Genomic DNA, 21,077 nt, shown 5'->3' with positions numbered 1-21,077 from the left:
TCTGAGTCTGTCCTGTCAGCGCCCGGCTGCTCGCCTCTCTGCAGGCCTTCAGTGGTTTGTTTCCAGTTTGTCTCGTTAGTTTTGATTCTCTATGCTGATGGATTTCAGTTGGGCTCTCCAGACGTGCCTCTGAGCGGTTGGCGTCCTCCAGCCCTGCTGGATGAACTTGAATCAGACGGTTTTTGACTTTCCGTCACGCTGCGTCTGAACGCCACATGTTGTCTGAACTCATTTCATTGATCAGTTTTCCATCTTTAAATGAAAAATTGAACCACTTTTTATCAGTTAAATGGTGAAAATGTTTTTTTTCTGGACTGGATAAAGGTTCTGGCCTGATTCTGCTTCAGCGATCCGTCACGTCTTTTCTCTTGGCTTTTCTCCTGCGACGCGGTTTGAGCCCCCGTCTGCTCATTCGTGGTTGTGAGCCTTTCGGCTCTCGTATGGAATCCCCTGAGACGGGAGTTATTTCTGTAAAAGCCGGAGTGTTGGGAACAATAACGATAAGGCTTGGGTGAACTGTGTGTGACCTGAATCCATTTAGTTGGGAATCCGCTCAGGATGCTCCTGCTAAGTTTCGCCCTGGCTCGTTTTAACGCCTGCCTTTCTCATTTAGAAAGATTCTGCTGTAGCAGCTCAGATTCCCGCCGTCCTCTAATCGTCTCACGTTGTCTCTTCCTCTCCGGATCCGTCCAGTTGTTGCTCTGATGATCCTTCTCTCTCTCCTTCAGCGTTTCCTCCTCCCACCTTCCTCCTGTCTGCTCCTCTTCGTCAGCAGCTGCTGTTTATATTCCAGCAGCACCTGCCACTACCTGCGGATTTAGCTGTCCGTGCGCCGCTCAGCAGTTGATAAGAATTACAGCCAGACCTCCTGCTTACAGTCAGATCCATTCAAATTCAATTTCTAGGCTGAAATTGGCAGATTGGAGTGATGCTGCGGGCCGAGCCGGAGCAGACTGTCAGCTGCCTTTCAGTGGGCAGCGGCAGATTCAAATGGCAAAAGCTGGGGAGGAATTTCAATCAGATGAAATTGACATAACTGAATCGGAGGTGTGTAGGCCTAATTATCCTGAAAGGATCCAGAGAGACGGCTGGATGAATGGAGTCCCTGCTTTCAGGGGGATTGGTGTTTTATCACAAAAGCACCAAAAAAAAAAGAAAAACTGGCTGAAAGAAAAGACGTGAGAAGCTTTCTCTCTTTATAGAGCGACTGTTTCTATCTGCTGTGTCTCTATTTAAATGGAGTCCAATCAGCCGTTAACAAGGCGGTTCAGTTTGTTTTCTTAAGAAACGTGTCGCCTTGTTTTCACATCCCTGAAGGACCAGGATGAAGGAAAACACGTTTCCTGGAAATGAAAACATATTTTCACTTTTTGTTTTATGAAAATGTAATGAAATGTTTTAGTTTGCAGTTTGTGCTCATGTTGAAGACATTGTCATAATCACCCAGAAGTTTGGAGGTCATTTTGTTTTTTAAAAATCTGCTGCAGTGAATCAGATTTTGCTCTGCCAAGGTTTCTCAAGTTGTCACAGTTTGTGACCCTGTGGGGTGAATTTATATGTAAATCCCATCCAGCAGCATCACAAACTGAACAATAGAGTTTAATTTCTAAGTTTGAGTGAAAAACCTGAAGAAAAGTCAATATTTGTTTAGTTTTTGGTTCAGAAGCAAGTAAACAATAGTTGTAAATGATTAGTTGTGCTTTAACGCCACAGTAATGGCATTGTGATCGATCCAGTTATTGGCTCCATCCATACTGTTATTGATTTATTTTTTAGCATTTTAACTCCATGTCATCTCCTCTGCTGCTCCAGATCAACAACTTATGCATCGATAAAAAACCTCGATTAATCTCGACATCTAGAAGCTGAAGGGAGCCGGCATGTTTGGCCAAATGTGACATTGCAGCAGTCATCTGGGTGGGCCCAGCTCTGAATGCTAATGAGCTTTAATAAACGCATTAAACAGAAAGAAAACAAGCAGAGCGGAGTGTGTGCCTCTGCGGTCACCTTTCCTGTCCCTCTCGGTCCCTCAGGCTCGCCTGCAGTTAGCTTAGCTGGCACAACTCTGATCCCAGCAGGCGTTTTTATTCCCGGGTAAAAGGACGGGGTTATGAGTGGCTGTGTGGTCAGCGCTGCTGACCTTCTCTGTTCCTGCAGGCCAGCCCGGCGACATGCAGGAAAGATTTCTGCTCAGTCTGATGAATGGAGCTATGGGAAGCTGCTGGTGCCAAATGTCCTTTTTTTGTTTGCCTGTTGATTGGTGGAAAACATTCAGATAAACCTGAGGGAAGGTGGTTTTATTCCTGCGCTTTGGTTCACTTATTTTTAATGATTAATTCTCCTATAAAATATGGTTTTAATTGCAGTTTTACAAATAACTTTAATTTGTTGCATCGCACAAAGTAAAATGCAAATATCTATACTTTAAAAGTATCATTTACAAGCACAGTGTGCAAAATAAATAAATCAAACTTATTCTATTCATGCATTTAAAAGCAAAAAAAGTTTTCAGAATTTAAAATATGAAATTAAATAAGAAAACAGACAGAAATAAAGCTCAAAACCAATGATTGAATAATATTTTTAGCACAACTTTTAGTTGAAGAAGCAGGAATGGAAACTGATGGTCAATGAATATTTATGAGTTAAACGTGATTAAAAGTGGATCCCCGTGTTAACGGACCTCAGGTAAATAACTCACATCTACAGAGGGAACCACGTTTCTGCTGCCGTGGAAACAACCAATCAGCTCAGAGCAGAGGAAATGCTCTGAGCTGATTGGCTGCTTTACAGAAACCAGCCAATAGGAAGTCAGCCAGCATTGCACTCAATTATCCAATGCAGCCAGATGTGTGTTTGTTGAATTATTTCATTTTCTTTAAAAAGAGATGCTGCAGGACTTTAAATAAAGAAATTATCAGCATTAATTATCTTATTCTCCACCTTTTACTACGTATCAAACGTTTTCCTAATTTTGATCTGCCTCTAAGCCGTTGAGGCTGAATTAAACACTTTGATTCTTCAGTTACTGAAATATTAAGGGGTAAAGTTCGAATAGTGGTCACAGCTGTTCTTTTGTTCAGGGAGTAGAAAGAGCCTGTAGCTTCAGATCAAACACAAAACCAGATGCTTCTCAGTCAGCTGAGGTGGATTTTACACTGAAAACCCACTGAACTCAACGCTAATGAATAAAATGATCAAACCTAAATAAATGGTGGCGTTTGAGGCTCCTGTCTTCCTAACAACGTCCAGATGTTCCAGCGATGCCTCCTGCCAGCTCAGAGCTCCCTCCACCTGCCTGCTGCTTCGTTTGGGGCTCCAAGCCTCTCACCCCGACCCTGAGAAGAGCAGACTCTCAGTGGAGCTGTTTGTGTCCACGATCTCGTTCTTCCTGTCTCTACTCAGAGCCCGTGAACGCAGCTTGACTTTAGGCTCAGCTCTGTCTTCACCACAGCAGTCGGGAGCAGCAACCCGCCCATCGATCTCCTGCTGCGTTTTTCCCTCATTCATGAACGAGACCCTGACATACTGCAGCTCCTCCACTGGGGCCGGATCTCGACCAGGAAGTGATTGATCCGCGTAATGAGAAGAGTTTAACTGCCTGCGTTAAACTCTTCTGGGACGGAGCTGCTCATTTCTAGTAGTTAGCTCAGCTGAGTTATTTCCCTCTAAATCAGTTTGAGAAATAACATCAAGCTTCAACCAACTCATCTGTGTTCCAGCTGGGAATTGTTCATTGTTGTACGTAATGACAAAGCTAACTGTAATTAGCACAAGCTAATTCTGCATTCAACGTACTGAAAGACTGTAAACTTGGAAACGTTCAGCAGCATTTTCTGTATCTGAATTAAATGGTCTGTGGGCTACAAAACAAGTTCATCACATTTAATTATTCTTAGATAATGAGATTTATTCTCCTATTTTCATCTGCTTTTGGACTCAGTCACTTTAAGTCCATGTTGTCTGCTGCTGGCCACGCCCCTTCAACCCAGCGTTTCCTCTCACAAACAGATCCACAATTATACAAATATGCATCTTTGAAAAGCAGAGGTGGAGCCTCCTGCAAAACCAGCAAGAATGTAGGAAGTGGTTTGTGGAGGGTAAATCAATAACAAAGCTTTTGTCTTTTCCAGCAGCCATTGTACAGCCTGTACATCAGTAAAACCACCTGAGCAAATGTGCTGGAGCATTTCTGAGGTTGCTAAGTAACAGGCTGGGCTTTCTGAGGTTGCTAGGTGATTTGTGATGTCACATGCTGGGGAGATTTGAAATGGCTCATTTTCCAGACACCAAAGAACATCAACTGGAAAACAGCTGGATGTGTTTAGAATCAGTAGAAACACAAATGGAAAATGTGAATTTAGTATAATAGATCAAACTGAATGAAGCTCAAATAAATAGTTTTTACTGCCGTTTTTCTCCACACCAGGCAGCCATGCTGCAGTCTGAAGTTCAGGAATCCAATTTCCAAGTTCAAACTGAACACATTATTGCAGCATGCTGGTGGATTTCAGCCCTGCAGATTTGTGTCAGAAAGCTTCTTGTATTAACTCGGTTTGACTTGTTTCTTCTCTTCCTCTCCGTCTCTCCTCGCTCCGCCAGACTTCACAGGAGTTTCTGGGAGCCTTGATGTCTCGTCTCGGGGGGAAGAACCCCGAGGAGACGGGCGGCTTCCAGGAGGCGCCCCTCGCCTTCGACGCGGTGTGGGCCCTGGCTCTGGCCCTCAACAAGACCGTGGCCCCCCTGAAGGCCAAGGGCCGGCGGCTGGAGGACTTCAACTACAACAACCACGACATCACCTCGGAGATCTACAGAGCGCTCAACACCAGCTCCTTTGAAGGGGTTTCGGTGAGTGCAGGACGCCAACAAAACACGGGAAATAAAGTTTCCATGTGAGAGTCGGACTCTAACCGGGATCAGACGGACTTTCCGTCTCTGCAGATGTTCTGGATCCACGGACTTCTAAAAGCACCTCACTACTTCTGAGTGACGTCTGTACTGAACTGGTGCAGGGAGAAGGGGAAGAATAATTAGAGAAATTATTCTGACGTTAATCGTTGTAGGGAAATCCTGTCTGTGAATGTTCAGACTGAAAAGTTTTTATTTTTTATGGTTGAAATGGATGGATGGATGGATGGATGGATGGATGGATGGATGGATGGATGGATGGATGGATGGATGGATGGATGGATGGATGGATGGATGGATGGATGGATGGATGGATGGATGGATGGATGGATGGATGGATGGATGGATGGATGGATGGATGGATGGATGGATGGATGGATGGATGGATGGATGGATGGATGGATGGATGGATGGATGGATGGATGGATGGATGGATGACACTGGGAGGAAACCTGTCACATTTCAGAGCCTTTCTGGCTTCCAGGAGAGTTTCAGCAACTAACAATTGTTTTAGTAATTAATTGATTTATAAAAATGACATTCTGTAGATTTATTGTAAAGTCACAAAAACCTTTAAAATATGCAAATGAGCAATTCAGATACTTTTGTTAAATGAGAAAAACATTTTCTTGCATTAAATACATCGGCATCATTTCTGCAGTGAATCTGGACCAGCAGAAGCTAAAACTGTCCAACGTTTACAGACAAAAGTTTTGTCTTAAATTCAACATGTATACATATTTTGTAGTTTTGGCTTAATTACTGTTCTGAATATGTTTTTTAAGTCCATCCATTATCTGAAAACCCTTATTCCCTAATGGGGTCAGGAGGGTTGCTGGTTCCTCTCCAGCTGTGTTCCAGGCGAGAGGCGGGGTCACGGGGTCACCCTGGACAGGTCGCCAGTCTGTCGCAGGGCAACACACTCACACACACACTCACACCTAGGGAGAATTTAGAGAAACCAATTAACCTGACAGTCATGTTTTTGGACTGTGGGAGGAAGCCGGAGAACCCGGAGAGAACCCACCATGCACAGGGAGAACATGCAAACTCCATGCAGAAAGACCCCGGGCCGGGAATCGAACCCAGGACCTTCTTGCTGCAAGGCAACAGCTCTACCAACTGCACCACTGTGCAGCCCCCTGTTTTTTAAGTCAATTCCTTTTTTGAGTTTGTGTTCTCCAGTTAACAATTAACCAATTACTAATCTATATTGCTATTATTTAAGTAAATACTGAGTATTTTTGAACAGCATTCAGCAGATTGAAAACCCAGCTCCTTTTTGAACTTTTTCTCATCATGATTTGAGGAAAAGTTTCTGCTTGTGAAACGGATCTGATCGGTGCGTCCGATCTCAGGCTGGTTCATTGACGGCTCTGTGGCAGCGCATCAATATTTGTTCATCCTATGAAAGCTTCGTTATCGATTCCCAGTGCGGCATTTACATTTGGCAGCTCATGTTGTGAACTTGAAAGGAGTCAATTGAGCGCAGCGACTTCAACAGCCTCTTGTTGGCTGTGAACTCCAACAAAACCACTGGAAACCTGCAGGCGTCCTTCCTGGATTAGGTTTGGCCATTGGACAGATTTATTGACTGCGGTCCGAGCCGTTCAGCGGTTGTTTTTAATTTTTTGCCTATAAGTTATTGTCTTAATAATAGTAATAAAAATGCTTGATTGGAGCCCTGAGACAATGAACAAAATAACTCCTGCCGTTTTTAATGCCGAACACAAACTCCTTCCAGCTGCAAGCAAAGTTTTATTTTCCAGAGTGACTCCAAGTGCAGCAGCCATTGTTTTCAAACTCGGTACAAAAAGCCAGAAAGTTCAGAAAATACATTTATTAAATAATAACTGCAGTGGTGAGGCAGACAGACGGGCTTTCCCCAGTTTCATCACACTTTTATAAGTTTGAGTACAAAACAACAAATACAGAATTAAACAAAACTAAAATAAATAAATCTGTAGTGAGCATGTTTGCTTTGCATTTATTAAATAAGTAAATAAAAATTTCCTCTGCAGTCTTAAGTCTTTGTGAGCGATTTGGTACATTAATACAATTAACACAATTAATATGTGATGGAAACATAAAAAGGAAAACAGACTTTAAAATTAACACCCACATTTTTTTTCTTGACAGGCTAAACAAACCAAATTATTTCCACTAATGGCACCCCGTAGATTTACCTCTTCGTCCTGTTTGAAGACAAAGTAATCCCAAATAGGTGACGTTGAAATTTTTGGGGATTAATTCCCACATTTTTGGACGTTTTTGTTCTGAATTGACGAATTTGTGTCCAAACGTCTCCAGTGTGAATATGTCGTCCATCGGTTGATCTGGCGATTATTGATTATCTGTGCAGGGACTTTAACTAATTGAGTTATTAAAATGTAGATGCTAAATGGTCATCAAAACCATGTTTTTCTGATGTTAGACTGCCAGCGGTGCAGCCTGAATGATCAGCGATGTGTTGGAGGAGACGGTGTGTGTGTGTGTGTGTGTGTGTGTGTGTGTGTGTTTTCTAACCCAGTTCTGTCCTCTCCAGGGTCACGTGGTGTTTGACGCTCAGGGTTCCAGGATGGCAATGACCCTCATCGAACAACTGCAAGGTAAACCCACTCAGACTCAGAGTACCAGTGCTGCAGCTGTCAGCTGCTTGCTGCAGTCTTGACTGTAACAGCGCATGCTAACATGCTAACATGCTAACATGCTGAATGCAGGAATGTGGTGACTCAAGACTTCGCTCTAATTGGCCAAAAGCCTCCCGGTTTGAAGCTGTTACTGGAAATGGCATCCTATTTGTCACCAGTGACTTAATGAGTTTCCCGGCTCCAGATGAGGGGGGGGATTATTCTCCACCTCTGTTCTCATTGGCGTCCTAACGGATGAAAATTTCTAATCCGGCCCCCTTGTCTCCGTGACGATGTGTCTCCCGCTTCCTGCCGTGGCGTTGAGGTAATTTGACATCCAGGATGAGGCGACCTGACTGGAATGCCTGATCCCACCTGGAGCTCATCAGCATTCCCGGTCCAGCTCCCCTTGTTCCTCCCCATGCTGCTTTTCATCCATCATTTACTTTAGCTGTTTATCTCATCTCTGCTGCTCTCGTGGGCTGCACTGACAGAAATACCTGCGCTATAAATACATGTTTAGTAGCTCTGTGACAGAAGAAATTACACATAATTAGCTCCTGTTGTTTCTCTTGATGTTGCAGGAGGAAGTTATAAGAAGATTGGTTACTATGACAGCTCCCAGATGAACCTGAGCTGGTTCAACAACGACGTCTGGATCGGTGAGACATCCGACCGTCTGTCTGTCCATCCTTCCATCCATCCTGATTGAATGTTTTTGGTTTCTGTCTCGTTAAAATGCTGTTTTCTCAGCTTTCATCTCATATTTGAACATGATCTGGTTACTCTGATAATTCCCCCATCTGAACAGGAAGTCCCATCATTGCATTTATGTATCAGATTTAACTCACATGTTCTGGTAAACCGGATCTTTCTGATCAACAGTTCTCTGAAATCTCCACAATCATTTCAGAATATTACAACTCTGATGTCTTTTTCCAAATCTTTCAAGTCTGGAGTAATTTGCCTCTAAAACTCTCCACTGCAACTGGAAAAAAAACATTCAATACAGGCATTGCATCATGTTTGAAAATGGTTTTTGAGTCATATTGCAGCAGGCGGACAGTTAATCGCACCGGGGCAGAGGAGAGATCCATCAACCATTTGTGTCAAATCTGATGCACATTAAGTGCAATTGGCTGTAGTTAAGTTTTTCAGATGAGGGTTATTATTGGCAGCATTCGCTCGCCGTCAGTCTTCAGGCTGCCGCTGCTTTTCCCTGTATGAAACTTTCTGAACAGGTGATGCTGTATTCTCTGATCGGTCTGAGTAAATGCATCCCTCCGCTCATCAAGTGGATGTTCAAGTGGTTGTGATTTTCTGTAATTCCTGCAGTTATCAAATGGAACAGAGAAGAAAAGCAGGTTTGAGGTTAAATGCTGCACGAATAAAAGGATTTTCTGGACCCTAATGACCAGCAGAGAGCGTGACTAACAGCCAACGCACTTTTTTTAATAAGCAGGAAATGTTTTAATGAGCTAAACGTCTCTGCCTGACACCTCACAGGCTAACTGGACCAGAACTTCTGCAGCTCAAACCACAACAACCGTAGCGTTGGCTGGAAGTCTGCAGCTTGTCTCCTGCTTCACTGTGAAAACCCGTTAATGTTGATTTACCTCAAACACCGCGGCCGGCCGGCGCCGCGCCTGTTCACTGGCCCGGCTGCTCCCCGCGGAGCTGACACACTTGTTTATGGACGGAGTGTGTCGCTGATCAATCCTTCGTGTCCCAGCGGCTCACAGAAAGCTGCCCCTTTTTTAGGCTTTTAAGGAAACGGATGCCTGCCAAGGCTTAACCGAGTCCTGAAGAAGCTGAGATTCCAGGTCAGCGTCGTGGTGAAGCATGGTTGACCCGTAAACGTGTCCGGCTCTTTGCGTTGCCTTGCTGCTTCCAGAAGCCTCTAATGTGTGAGAAGCAGCTGAGTTTGCCTCAAAGGGTCAGATGTGAATTTTGTTTGCAGTACAAAACATATTTAATTGCCTCCGTTGAGAAATTGCCCTCCCTTTCTGCATTTTGTTTTTGACTGTTCACCAAATAAAGGCGCCGCCATGCGACATCCTTTTGTTGGGAGGAAGTGAGTAATTTCCTGCTCTTTGGGGCCGACTCCGTTCAGGGAAGTCTTCTTCTGGTAGAGCTGAGGAAGGGGAGGTGGGGGGCTGCGAGCTTGAATTGCTCCACGCTGACAGGGTGGAGTAAACACAGCGGTTCTCCATTTAACCCCTCCAATCATTTCACTGAGGTCTTACCGGCCCCCCCACACCCCCGCACCACCAGCCTGCACTTTCTCACTCGCTGCACGGTCGCCCTAACAACCGCTTCAGCTCAGCTTTTCTTCTAATCGCTGTGGCAACTGTTTCAGAGCAGGGTCTCCATGGCAACACCTTGTCCCGATTCTTTCATCAAGGACGGAGGAGGGTATCAGTGCTGCAAACACAATAAGTGAATGGACAGTTGACATGCACACACACTCAGGAATACTCCGGCTTCCTGTTCATTCATTCACTCACATTTAGAACCTTAAGCTTCTCATTATATATTTAAAATGGCAGCAAAACAGGCCTATTTCTGCAGCTACTCACCAGAGTGAAAGACGGCTCTTAATTGGGTTCATGTATGAAAACCTTAAGACAGAGAGAAAATGTTAGATTTAAATGAAAATATTGCTCAGACACACCTTGGTTATGTAGCAGGACTGTGATCCAAGTCCATCTCTGAATGGCTAAAAAATAAAATAAAAATAAAATTCACTGTAATCTAACTCCAGTCCGTTTGTGTAAGAAGTCCGGTTCGTTTGTGGAGGTGTGAACTCCGGTCCATCTCCAAACGAACTCTGGGTCGGTTTGAATACGTATGTGAACAACAAGCAGTTTGGAAACCGCTCCAAACACAGGAAGTGGACTGAAGTGCAGGGCATTCTGGGTAAATGGAACCAAAACAAACATGCTCAGCTAGCACTAACAGGAGGAATGTCTTGTGGTCTTTAGCCAAAGACAAAAGAGACCTGCTACCAGCGCTAAAATCTGACTCCATTTTTTGTCGTTTGCTTCAGTGTTTCTTGGTGCAGCGCCCCCACAGGCGAGGAGAGGAACAGGCTTTTAAAGGGTTTGGTTGGTTTGACAGTGAAGTGTGAAAGAGAACTGCACCAAGTGAAAAGTGTTGGAACTTCATGTTGTAAATTACCTGGCCTAAATTAAAGCCAGATGTTTCCTCCTGAAGCTGTTCTGGACAAGCTGCTAGCTTTATATCGTCGGTCCCGGTTCTGTCCCGGTTCTGTCCCGGTTCTGGAAACCTACTGGATGGAAACAAAAGCTCAACTCAACCGTTGAGTCGTTTCATTTCAGATAAATGCCACTAACTCCAAAATGGTAGCGTTTTTTGCTAATCCTGAAACTTTTATGCCTGCCAGCTTGACAAAATGCTAGCTTGGCTAAGTATTAGCATCCCTAGCCAGGCACTAAATGGACTCATAAAAACTAAAGTGATTGTTAAATAATTTCAGTCATGATAAATTATGATTGTGGATCAGTTTAAAATAAGGCGGTGACTCGTTGTTCGAACACGCGCTGCTGGCTGCTTTGTGTTTCCATGATTGGCAGCTCATTAAAAATGACCAGAGGTTTACTTTGAATCCCAGTCACTGAACCAGCTGAGCCTAAAATTAGGCATCCAACACTTCTACAACTTCATACACGAGAAAATTATTCTGTCATTTCTTCTTGACATTGCAAATATTTTCAAAACTAAACTTTTCCTGAGGAGCAGATAAATGTAATGTAACATGAGGAAAGTGGGTGACAGGTATTCCACATGACTGTCTGACTTACACAGGAAAATCAGAGAAACTAACGGATCTCATTTAAAAAGAGCACAGGATGTGTTTTCAGTAAAAACATTCAGAAATCATTTCTCGTGGGTCTGAGTTGTGAAAGTTGGCTGTTGTAAGAGCAGAGCGGCGAGCCGCAGCTGCCGGTTCACTCCATCCGTTGGTCTGTCAGCCTCACTGTTCTGTTGACCAGATGAGCCAAAGGCTAATCCAGTGTTTTGCTGAGTTAGATTGGAGTTGGCACCGAGGTCGAATGAGCCTTGTCGTTTCACATCGCTCGGCTGTCTGTTAGCGGCGCAGGCCGGATCTGTGGCTGGTATGAATTTAGCCTCCACAGGCTTCTTAGTCGACTCCATTCTGACACTTTTATTGCTCCGCATGCTTTTTAAAGAACTCCAGCACTGTGACATGTTGCCTGTCTTCAGGCAAGTTCTTCTCTCTAATATATTCATCATTGTTGGTTCTGGCTCCATGTTTAGTCGTCTGTTTTGACGTCGATGTAAAGCTGAAGCATCGTATTCAGTAAAACCCTTAGAGGTCGATGTCGGATTATGATAACCATCACACTCTTCTCTCTCCTTACATGAAGAGTAAAATTATGGGTCAATGCACAATTGTGCAGCTTTGTTATTACTGCAGGCTGGATTTGCTGCTAAAACGTTCTGCAAAGACAGAAGCACCTCAGTGCTGCAACCAACAAAGGATTGTGATGAAAACAAGTCTTCAGAAGTCTTGGAAAGTCGTTAGGAAACCTAGAAGGAATTTAAAAGTCTCTAATATTTTCCTCTGGTCTGTCATAAAGCCTGATGTTTGTTTGAAACCGGTTGTTCGGTGTTCTGTAGGGAAACACTAAAAAGCTGAGATCAAAAATGTTCCTGCACAGTAAACAAACTGATTGGTGCTCCGCCAGGTTGCTTTGACAAACCAGTGAAACAAAAAATAACCAAACCTTTTAGCAGCTGATTCAAATCCACGTATCTCGTAAATGAACCCTTTCATGCACAGAGGTCTCTACAGTGGACAGCTTTCTAAAGGCCATTTTCTTGGCTTCTTGTGGATTTGTATGTTATAAAAGCACACAGACCACTGAAGTGGACATTAATGCATCATAAAATACAATATCAACTACTGGCCATCAGCTGCAAATGCAAGAAACTATTTTTGTTAAATCCAAGATGGCCGACTGACCCGATCCCTCCTGTAGACCAAATATTGTGACATCAGAAAAGAACAATATGACTGATTTATTTTTCAAATAACAACTTTGTATTTGGAGAAAATTACAATTGATCAACTAAAAAAAGGTTTTTTTTATTTCTACAATTTTTTTTCCTACATTTTTTTTATGCCTTAAGAAAGTAAAAAAAAATGACACTAAGATGGCACCATATTTCTTGTTGAAACAACGTTACATTTATCACTTTATCAGGGGAAATAATGTCATTATTATTATAGATAATAATAATAATAGTGGCTGATTTAAGATGGAGACTCAGCATCTATACTGGACTCTTGTTTTGAAGGATGACAGGAAATGGTTCCTGGGTTATTCACTGATGAACAAAACGCTGCTCTGTGTTTTTGTTCTGACTGCTGATCAGCTCCAGATTCAAACTGGAAACAGAAAAGGAGCAATTCTGGTGTTTTTGAGCATTTGGACAAACGAGCGTTTTAGTTGCTTTATTTATGTCTGATGTTTCTTCCCACATGAAATGATTTCTTTGTGTTCATCACCGTTAGCAAGGTGCTGCCATATGAATTCATTCCTCGTTTAGTTTCTGGTATTTTGTTCTTTGTGCATTAGATCATTATCAGACATTTTGGTTTGAGGATCCTGCAGTCTGAGTTCGGTTCCTCTGTGTTAATTAGTCTCCCCCTCAGATCCCTCCCCCCTCGCTGCCACAGCTGCTCCACGCCGCCTGGAATCGCTTCATCTGCTGCTTTTGTCACATTTCATCACCACCTCAGTATTTAAGCTCCTGGTTTTTTATGGTTTGTTGTGAGGTTCTTTCTTTTCTTTGCCCATGATCGTTGTTCTCTTTCCTTTGTGGAGAACCTGCAACCTTCTCTTTTTATTAAACCTTTTTCCAGTGGCTCTTTGTTTTGGTCCAAACAAAACATTACAGAACAAATGAAGCAACCAGTATGTGTTAGTCTGAATGGGACTGGAATTTTCTCCACTAAACTCTCATTTCTTTTATACCACCTGTACCTGGCAACGGAGAAACATTTAAACCTCAGTATCTGGAGTCCTGGAGGAAATCTGATGTGTTCAGATGGAAGGATATGTCCTGTAGGGCTTTTGTTTTTCTTTGTGCAATACTTCATCTTTTGATAAATAATAAATTGGTGTTTGTTGGTTGTTTATGTATCGGATCTTAGGAAGAGTTTTCAGCTGTCAATCAGCCTCAACACAGAGATTCAACCCTAACGATCCTGACGCTGCTGTTCCACAGACGTTTACGCTCCATCAGCCTTCAGAGGAATTTATTCATCTGAATATTGATGTTTGATTAATAAATGCTCCATAGACAGTGTTATGATCAGTTTTCTTCACAAAGACATGAAAACAAAGAAAGTGCTGTAAAGATAACATCCCTTTGTTCAGTTTCAGTTTAAACATTTTACCTGCGATGCTCTGGATGTGCAGCGTTAATTTGTGATTTTTCTTTCCAAACTGAATAACTATGATAACATCAGAAGAAAGTTTTTAACAATGTTAGCTATGCTAACCCTTAGGCGCTAATCATAAATGTTAGTTCTGCTAATGGTCAGGCGCTATATTAGCATGGTATTTAGCATTAGCTAATGCTAAAACTCTAAAGCATTAAAATTTAATTATGTTGAGAATTTCTCCCTCAACAGGATCTAAATATTTATTACACTTCAGGAACAAACTTTTCACTGTTGACTTTTGCTAACTCTGTTACTGGTTTAACTCACCAGTTGGGGCTTCGGTCATAACCGCTACAGTGATGCATTCTGGGTACAGGATGAACAGTCACAGCTGGAGAACACACAGAGAGGTAACAGTCTTCACCCACTTCAAAATAAGAGCATGAATATAAACATCTAACTGTTCTTAACATTCAGAAACCAAAACTTTAACAAAGATGTTTAACTTCATTCAACTGAAATTTTACCAAACAGCCAAATAAATGAATTCTTTATAAATTATCTGGATAAATTAGTTTAGGGAGAAAAAAAGTGCTGAACGTTTTCAGAGTTGGCAGAATTAACTCTGATATTAGCGGATTAACAGAAGTTAGCCTAACACTGTTCTCAGCTTTGGTCATTATAAGAGAGCTGCATTGATTATGTTAAAAGTTGCCCAACCAGCTCAGAGTCGCCACCTGTTGAGTCAGTTTGAAACTGCAACCAGTTAATAAAATTCTCTTGGTGAAAAATCCTGATGAATTGGAGGAAGTTCCTGCAAAGAGAATGAAACGATTTCACGCTAAATCCTGAACTGTATTTCAGATTTTTAATTTTTTTCCTTCAGATCTTCATTTTTTAGCCAGTGTGACAATGTGGAAGGTAACACTACATGCTATTAAAATATCTCTCCTCGCTCAGATGTCACCAGCTACGTACTTGCTGTGTGACTGAGGTGACAAGCATCTAAACAGAGCGTGATGGGCGTCTTGACGCCCTGCAGGGACGACGCTCTGACACTTTCCTCTGACATCTGACACATCAGCTTCACGCAGCGCTGACACTCCTGCTCTGCTTCCCCTCTGACATGCACACACTCCTCGCTCCGCGCATGCAGAAAGGCTTCCCGCGGGCTCGCACTTGAGCATGTTCACTCATGCTTGAAGTCTCAATCCACATACGTGTGGGATTTATTTAGTCCACATTTGCATATGCTGTGCTCAGATGAACACGCTTGGATCTGCAGGCAGGCGCAGATTCATGCAGACTGCTGGGTGTAAGAGAGACTCTCTGTCCATCTGCCCGTGTTTGAACCTGTCTCACTGAGGAGTTCTTCTGGTGTAAAGCTACGCAAGCATGAATAATTTGGTGGTTAATACACACATTCCTTAACCACTGAAGCCCCTGGTGTTTTACTCAGATTTTCACTCTCAGTCAGGGAGAGTTTTACTCGGCTCAGAACGAGCAAACCTCTGACTGCATGGATAAAACAAAACATGGAGGAGAGTCACAAATCTAAAACTCTGAGAGAAAAAAATCAGCGTTAGGATCTCAGATTATGTTTCATTACAACTCTAAAGAAATAAATTAACATCACCAATAAACAGTTAGAGCCTCCAGAGAAAACGAAAAGGTTTTATTACAGTCAGAGGAATTCTTTCATTCAGTTTTAATTAGAAATGCAAAATTTGATCTGTGACTTCTGTGCGATATCAGACTCACTGAGGATTGCTTGGATGCAGTATTTGATGGGATTTTCCAGCTTTCATTTCCAGTAGCCATCATCAGTTCGCTTTAATCCAACTCCGGTCCGTTTGCCCAGAACGTTCGGTTCCGTCGGTCTAGTTTGGATAAAACTGAACTCTGGTTCGGTTTGAGTGCGTATGTGAACAACAAGTGGACCGGAACTGCTCCAAAAGCAGGAAGTGGACTGCAGCACAGGGCATTCTGGGTAAATACAACCAAAACAAATGTGTTAGCGTAGCATTAGCAGGAGAAATGTTTCGTGGTTTTCAGCCAACCGCTAAAATATGATGCTGCTCCACTTTTGCTTGTGAAGATGGAAATTTTGCTCAGTGTTTTCTTCAGAGGTTTTTGTGTCATTTTCTCCCGACGTTCTTTGTCCAGCGCCCCCGCAGGCGAAGAGGGGAACAGGTTCCTGAAACGGTTTGAGTCAGTGCAGTGCAAAGAAAACCACAGCAGCTGGAAATGGATCAAATGGTGAAACTTTGATCCTCAATCAAACCGAGTTCACTGGACTATCAGGTGTGAAAACATCCTAAAAAGTTTATCTTCTGGAACTGGAGGTGAAGCCAGAATGTGACTCATGTTGTCTGAATGTTGGATTTATTAGATAATCTGCTCCTAAATAACAACATTGTACCGAAGCCTTTATTTTGGAAAGGTGACCTTGGGTAATCTTTATTGTTTAGGGCTAAGAATAAAGCTTCTGAGCAGAGAAACCTGCAGATCGTATAGTGAGGTTCAGCATGCAGTCACACAGTGAGCAACATGAGCAGAGAGATTAAAATGTGCTGATAAAAGTCATTATTATGACAGCTAATAAAACTCCTGGAGATTCAGAGAAATGAGGACATTCAGTGGAAATGGAAACAATTTGAGACGTTTTAGAATAAAAACACTAAAACACAGTTTGTTGTTTTTCTACCATCACCAGGAAGCTTTGGGGACAAAATTATAACTCATTGACACATTTTCTGGATCGCTGTTTTAGTTTCCAGGTGTTGAATGAAGCAGTTTGTTTTTGCCAGTGTTTGCTGCAGTGGCTTTGCTGCAGTGCTGTAGTCGCGGTACTCTGGGTGTGTGTGTGTGTGTGTGTGTGTGGGGGGGGGGGGGGTTGGACAGAAGTTGCTCACAAACAGTAAATACAGCAGAGAGGCAGAGTCTGGGTCTGAGACTCACATCTGGGAAAAACAAAACGCTCAACTTAACCGAGTCCCAGCAGGAAGCCAGAAACTGGGGGATTCACTGCTGCTAGCTGTCCAGGCTAACTGCTGCTGCTAGCTGTCCAGGCTAACTGCTGCTGCTAGCTGCCCAGGCTAACTGCTGCTGCTAGCTGCCCAGGCTAACTGCTGCTAGCTACCGAGGCTAACTGCTGCTAGCTGTCCAGGCTAACTGCTGCTAGCTGTCCAGGCTAACTGCTGCTAGCTGCCCAGGCTAACTGCTGCTAGCCATTACAGGCCAATGGCACTTTGTTCATCATGTACATTCACTGGAGGGAGAAGTTCAGGTATGATGGACATAAGCAGGAATGTAAATCTCCATCCAGCTTCCTTTGAAGTCTTCCTCCCATTGTTTTTACCCAGAAACCATTTAGAAACCAATTAACCAATCAATCAGTTATCAGTCGTGGTTTTGGGCTGCAGGAGGAACCTGCAGAGAATTCACCCATACACAGGGAGAAAGATCCCGGCCGGGACTCGAACCCGGACCCGGGATCCGAGTCGCTGGCTCCAGGCAGCCGTCTGAGGGTCCAACTCATTCCCCAACTAGAAACAAAGAAAATCTAAATCACAAAGGGAATTTCTCCACAAATAAAAGCTTTTCCTTGTAACAGATTCTCAACATGGAGACTCCAGGATGTAGCTCATCATAAAGTTATCATTTTTTCTCTGTGGCGCCGGTCCGGTCCCGTCTCTTACCTGCATCTGTTAAACACTCTCTGCATGCTGCAGCTCGTCGCGTCGCAGGAGCTGCGTGTGTGACCTTCGTGTTCAGACCAGACACTGAATCTGTAGCGAAGGTTACGCAACTGCCAGAGCCAGACAGAGTGAAACAATCTGCTGTTTCAGAGCACCTTTTAACCTTGGCCTTGTTGGAATGGTTTTTACTCAGTCACCTGTAAACACACACACACACACACACACACACACACGCACACACACACGCACACACACACACACACACACACACACTCATGAAGCCATGGAGTCTGAGCTGCCGTGCGAAGTGCTCACCATCTGGAGCCACTTGGGGTTCAAACAAACGGCCGTTGTGAGAAAATGAAGGTTCTGCTCTTCCCAGCTGTTCCTGCATCTTTAATGTGTCGCTGTTTTCAGGAAGGTCAGAGAAAAGAAACTGATATTAAAACATCAACAAGCTGGATGGGATCTGTCTGTCTGTCTGTCTGTCTGTCTGTCTGTCTGTCTGTCTGTCTGTCTGTCTGTCTGTCTGTCTGTCTGTCTGTCTGTCTGACATCTGAGGCTCATTGCAGTAAACCTAAAAAGGAAATGAATCAAGTTGTTGCTTTGGTCTAGTCAAAGCCCAGAGCTCAACCTGAATGGTGTGGTGGGAAGCAGAAGTGACTGATCTGTATCTGTGATGTTTGTTGGAAACAGTTACAGCAGGAAATCTGTGACCTTCAGTTTGATTCGAACGTATTGAGGAGGAAAACAGAGACTGAATGTAAAAACTGTTTTCTCTGCTGCACCGAAGTCTCATGGCTGTGTGGAGGGAAGCCACCTCATTTATCTGTTACATTTATTCTGTTTACATCAGCAACCATAGCATTAGATCTAATAGTCAAATGTATTTAAATGTCCCACAGCGCTCTTACAGTCTGTGTTTTTCTGCAGTGTGAGTTTAAAATGAGCTGCAGAAACAACAGAACAACTTTAACTGTTTTACCAACAACCCTGAAGTCGATTTATTTCTGTTTCCTGTCAGTTCTGACAGAAATCAGAAAGTTTTCACAGATTTTGCTGTTTGTAAAAGTGGATCTGAAGTATTTTAGCGCAGCAGATCATTTTGTCATCTGAAACTCTCCGTGGTCTCAGACCTTTGAAGACTCTGGTGGTTTCCTGTTCAGGCGAGAAGCCTCCGGCGGACCGGACCGTGGTTCTGGAGGAGTACCGCCTCTTGTCTCAGAAGCTGTTTGCGTCGGTGTCGGTCTTCGCCGGCCTCGGCATCCTGCTGGGCATCGTCTGTCTGACCTTCAACATCTACAACGGCAACGTGCGGTGAGTTCCCAAACAGCAACACGTCCGTCCTGATAAAGCTGAAATATTCATTGGAACGATATTCCTCCTCTCCTCTTATCATTTTTATTTTTATTTAATGTCGTTCTGTTTGTATTGCCGACGGGTTCTCAGGAAGTCCAGATTAGTTTTCCCTCATAGACTTCTGAAAGTTAAAAATGCATTTGAAGAATAGGAGGCTGATGGTTTATCTTTTTCTTGGCAGTCAGCTCCACTTTTGCTTTCTAATAACAAAAACTAAAAGTTTCTTCTTCTCTGGTGAAATTTGCCTGGTTTTGTTGAAGATGGAGGCTGAATGTTGGACCAAAACCGAACATCAACGTCTCGTTTAATCACCAGAAATCAAATGTTAATTTATATATAACGCACACAGATGCATTGAAAATGAAAGATTATAGTTTATTAGTAAATAAAAACATCCTGGATGGAGGAACTAGTCACTGTTTCCAGGAAGTCCATAAAAATAATCAAATAAAACTGAATCATTCAAAATTCAATCAAAATATTAAAACTTTGGTAAAAAAATAATGTTATCCTTAAAAAATGTAAGAAGTGTAGTTTTTATCTCTGCACTTAAAAGTTTTTAACAGCATTTATCGGATGCAAAACGAGCCGAAACCATCACCCCGCCTCCACCGTGCTTCAGCACTGATGTGAAGCGTTTCTGCTTTCCTCCACGCATGCAGACGGGGGTAGAGTATCAGACTGACAGAGGAGAACATTAGAATAATGAAGACTGTGCACTAACCAGGAATCTGTTTTGGTTGAATCATGTTAGTAACTGGAGGTGAGCAGAGCAGAGATCCAACATGTAGCTTTACTTCAGAACAAGTCCAGAGGTGAAAGACTGCTGACGTCTCCAACACACCTGGATCCCTCTAATCACTCCCAGCATGCCCTCTTCAAGTGCCAATAATCATTTCTAGGATGTGGATCAGAACAAGAATAAATGTTTCTTCTTTTGAAGTCGGGTGGAGAGATTTCTCTGCTGCAGGTTTTGTTGTCGCAGCTTAAGCTCAGCCCAGGTCCAAATGCAAATAGAGGTGCTTTAAAATAAACATCTTTTGAACTGGGATTTGCAACCTTATTACACGTCTGAGCAGACGGGCTTTTTTAAGGTGGTATTTGTATGTTTAACTGAGGTCAAAGTGATTTTAAGTCCGGAGCTTACGCAGCCTTTGGTGGAGCCGGAGACGTTGGTTCCTCAGGGAATCTGCGCCCGGCTCCTGCGCGCCGTTCAGACCCTCTTCCAGCTTTCATTACATTTCAAACGCAATTTCACCCGGAGCTGCTCTCATCTGCCAAAACAGTGAGAGCCAGATCAAACACAATATATTCACTGAGCTGTTTTCTGAGGCAACTTTGGCTCTTTAGAGGGCAGAAACAGAATCAATCAGTTTCTGCAGAACCGGACCTCTGCAGGTCCGCAGCAAAGTTCAGGAAACGTTTTGAGGCTCCAGTGATTCAACCTGAACTTGAGTAGATTCAGAAAACAGATGATCCGTCTTGGTTCTGCTCGGACCCGGACGGACCCGGAGGGACCCGGACGGACCCGGAGGGACCCGGAGGGACCCGGACGGACCCGGACGGACCCGGAGGGACCCGGAGGGACCCGGACGGACCCGGAGGGACCCGGAGGGACCAGGACGGACCCGGAGGGACCAGGACGGACCAGGACGGACCCGGACGGACCAGGACGGACCCGGAGGGAACCGGAGGGACCCGGAGGGACCAGGACGGACGGACCCGGACGGACCCGGACGGACCCGGACGGACCCGGAGGGACCTGGAGGGACCCTGAGGGACCCGGAGGCCCTGTCAGGCTGGTTCTGAATCTTCTCCTCATGATGGACCAACGCCTTCATACTCTTCTTTGGGAGAAGCTCAAATGAGCAATAAAATAATGATTAAAGTAAAACAATTACAAAAACATAAATAAATAGAAACTCTGCATCTATTTGTTCTACTTCTATAAACAAATTACAGCTCTTCTTATTTTTGCCTTCATGTTTATGGGCTGTATGAATATTTGAGAGCCGATCTAAAAACTCTTGGACTTCCTGT

General features: G+C 43.6%; 1 protein-coding gene across 1 annotated transcript in view; it reads left to right on the top strand.

Annotated features, from left to right (window-relative positions):
• The window catches only part of gabbr1a (gamma-aminobutyric acid (GABA) B receptor, 1a), an 81,539-nt gene that overhangs the window by 40,729 nt on the left and 19,733 nt on the right, over positions 1 to 21,077 (top strand). Inside the window, exons 13-16 of the mRNA XM_044118390.1 lie at positions 4,603 to 4,848; positions 7,454 to 7,517; positions 8,123 to 8,200; positions 18,845 to 18,995. Coding sequence (XP_043974325.1) covers positions 4,603 to 4,848; positions 7,454 to 7,517; positions 8,123 to 8,200; positions 18,845 to 18,995 — 539 coding nt within the window. The remainder of the gene's footprint in view (positions 1 to 4,602; positions 4,849 to 7,453; positions 7,518 to 8,122; positions 8,201 to 18,844; positions 18,996 to 21,077) is intronic.

Source organism: Gambusia affinis, linkage group LG05 (genome assembly GCF_019740435.1).
Source record: "Gambusia affinis linkage group LG05, SWU_Gaff_1.0, whole genome shotgun sequence".
In the NCBI taxonomy this organism is placed as follows: domain Eukaryota; kingdom Metazoa; phylum Chordata; class Actinopteri; order Cyprinodontiformes; family Poeciliidae; genus Gambusia; species Gambusia affinis.
The sequence above is the reverse complement of the archived record's forward strand: the minus strand, read 5'-3'. Positions and strand labels throughout refer to the sequence as shown.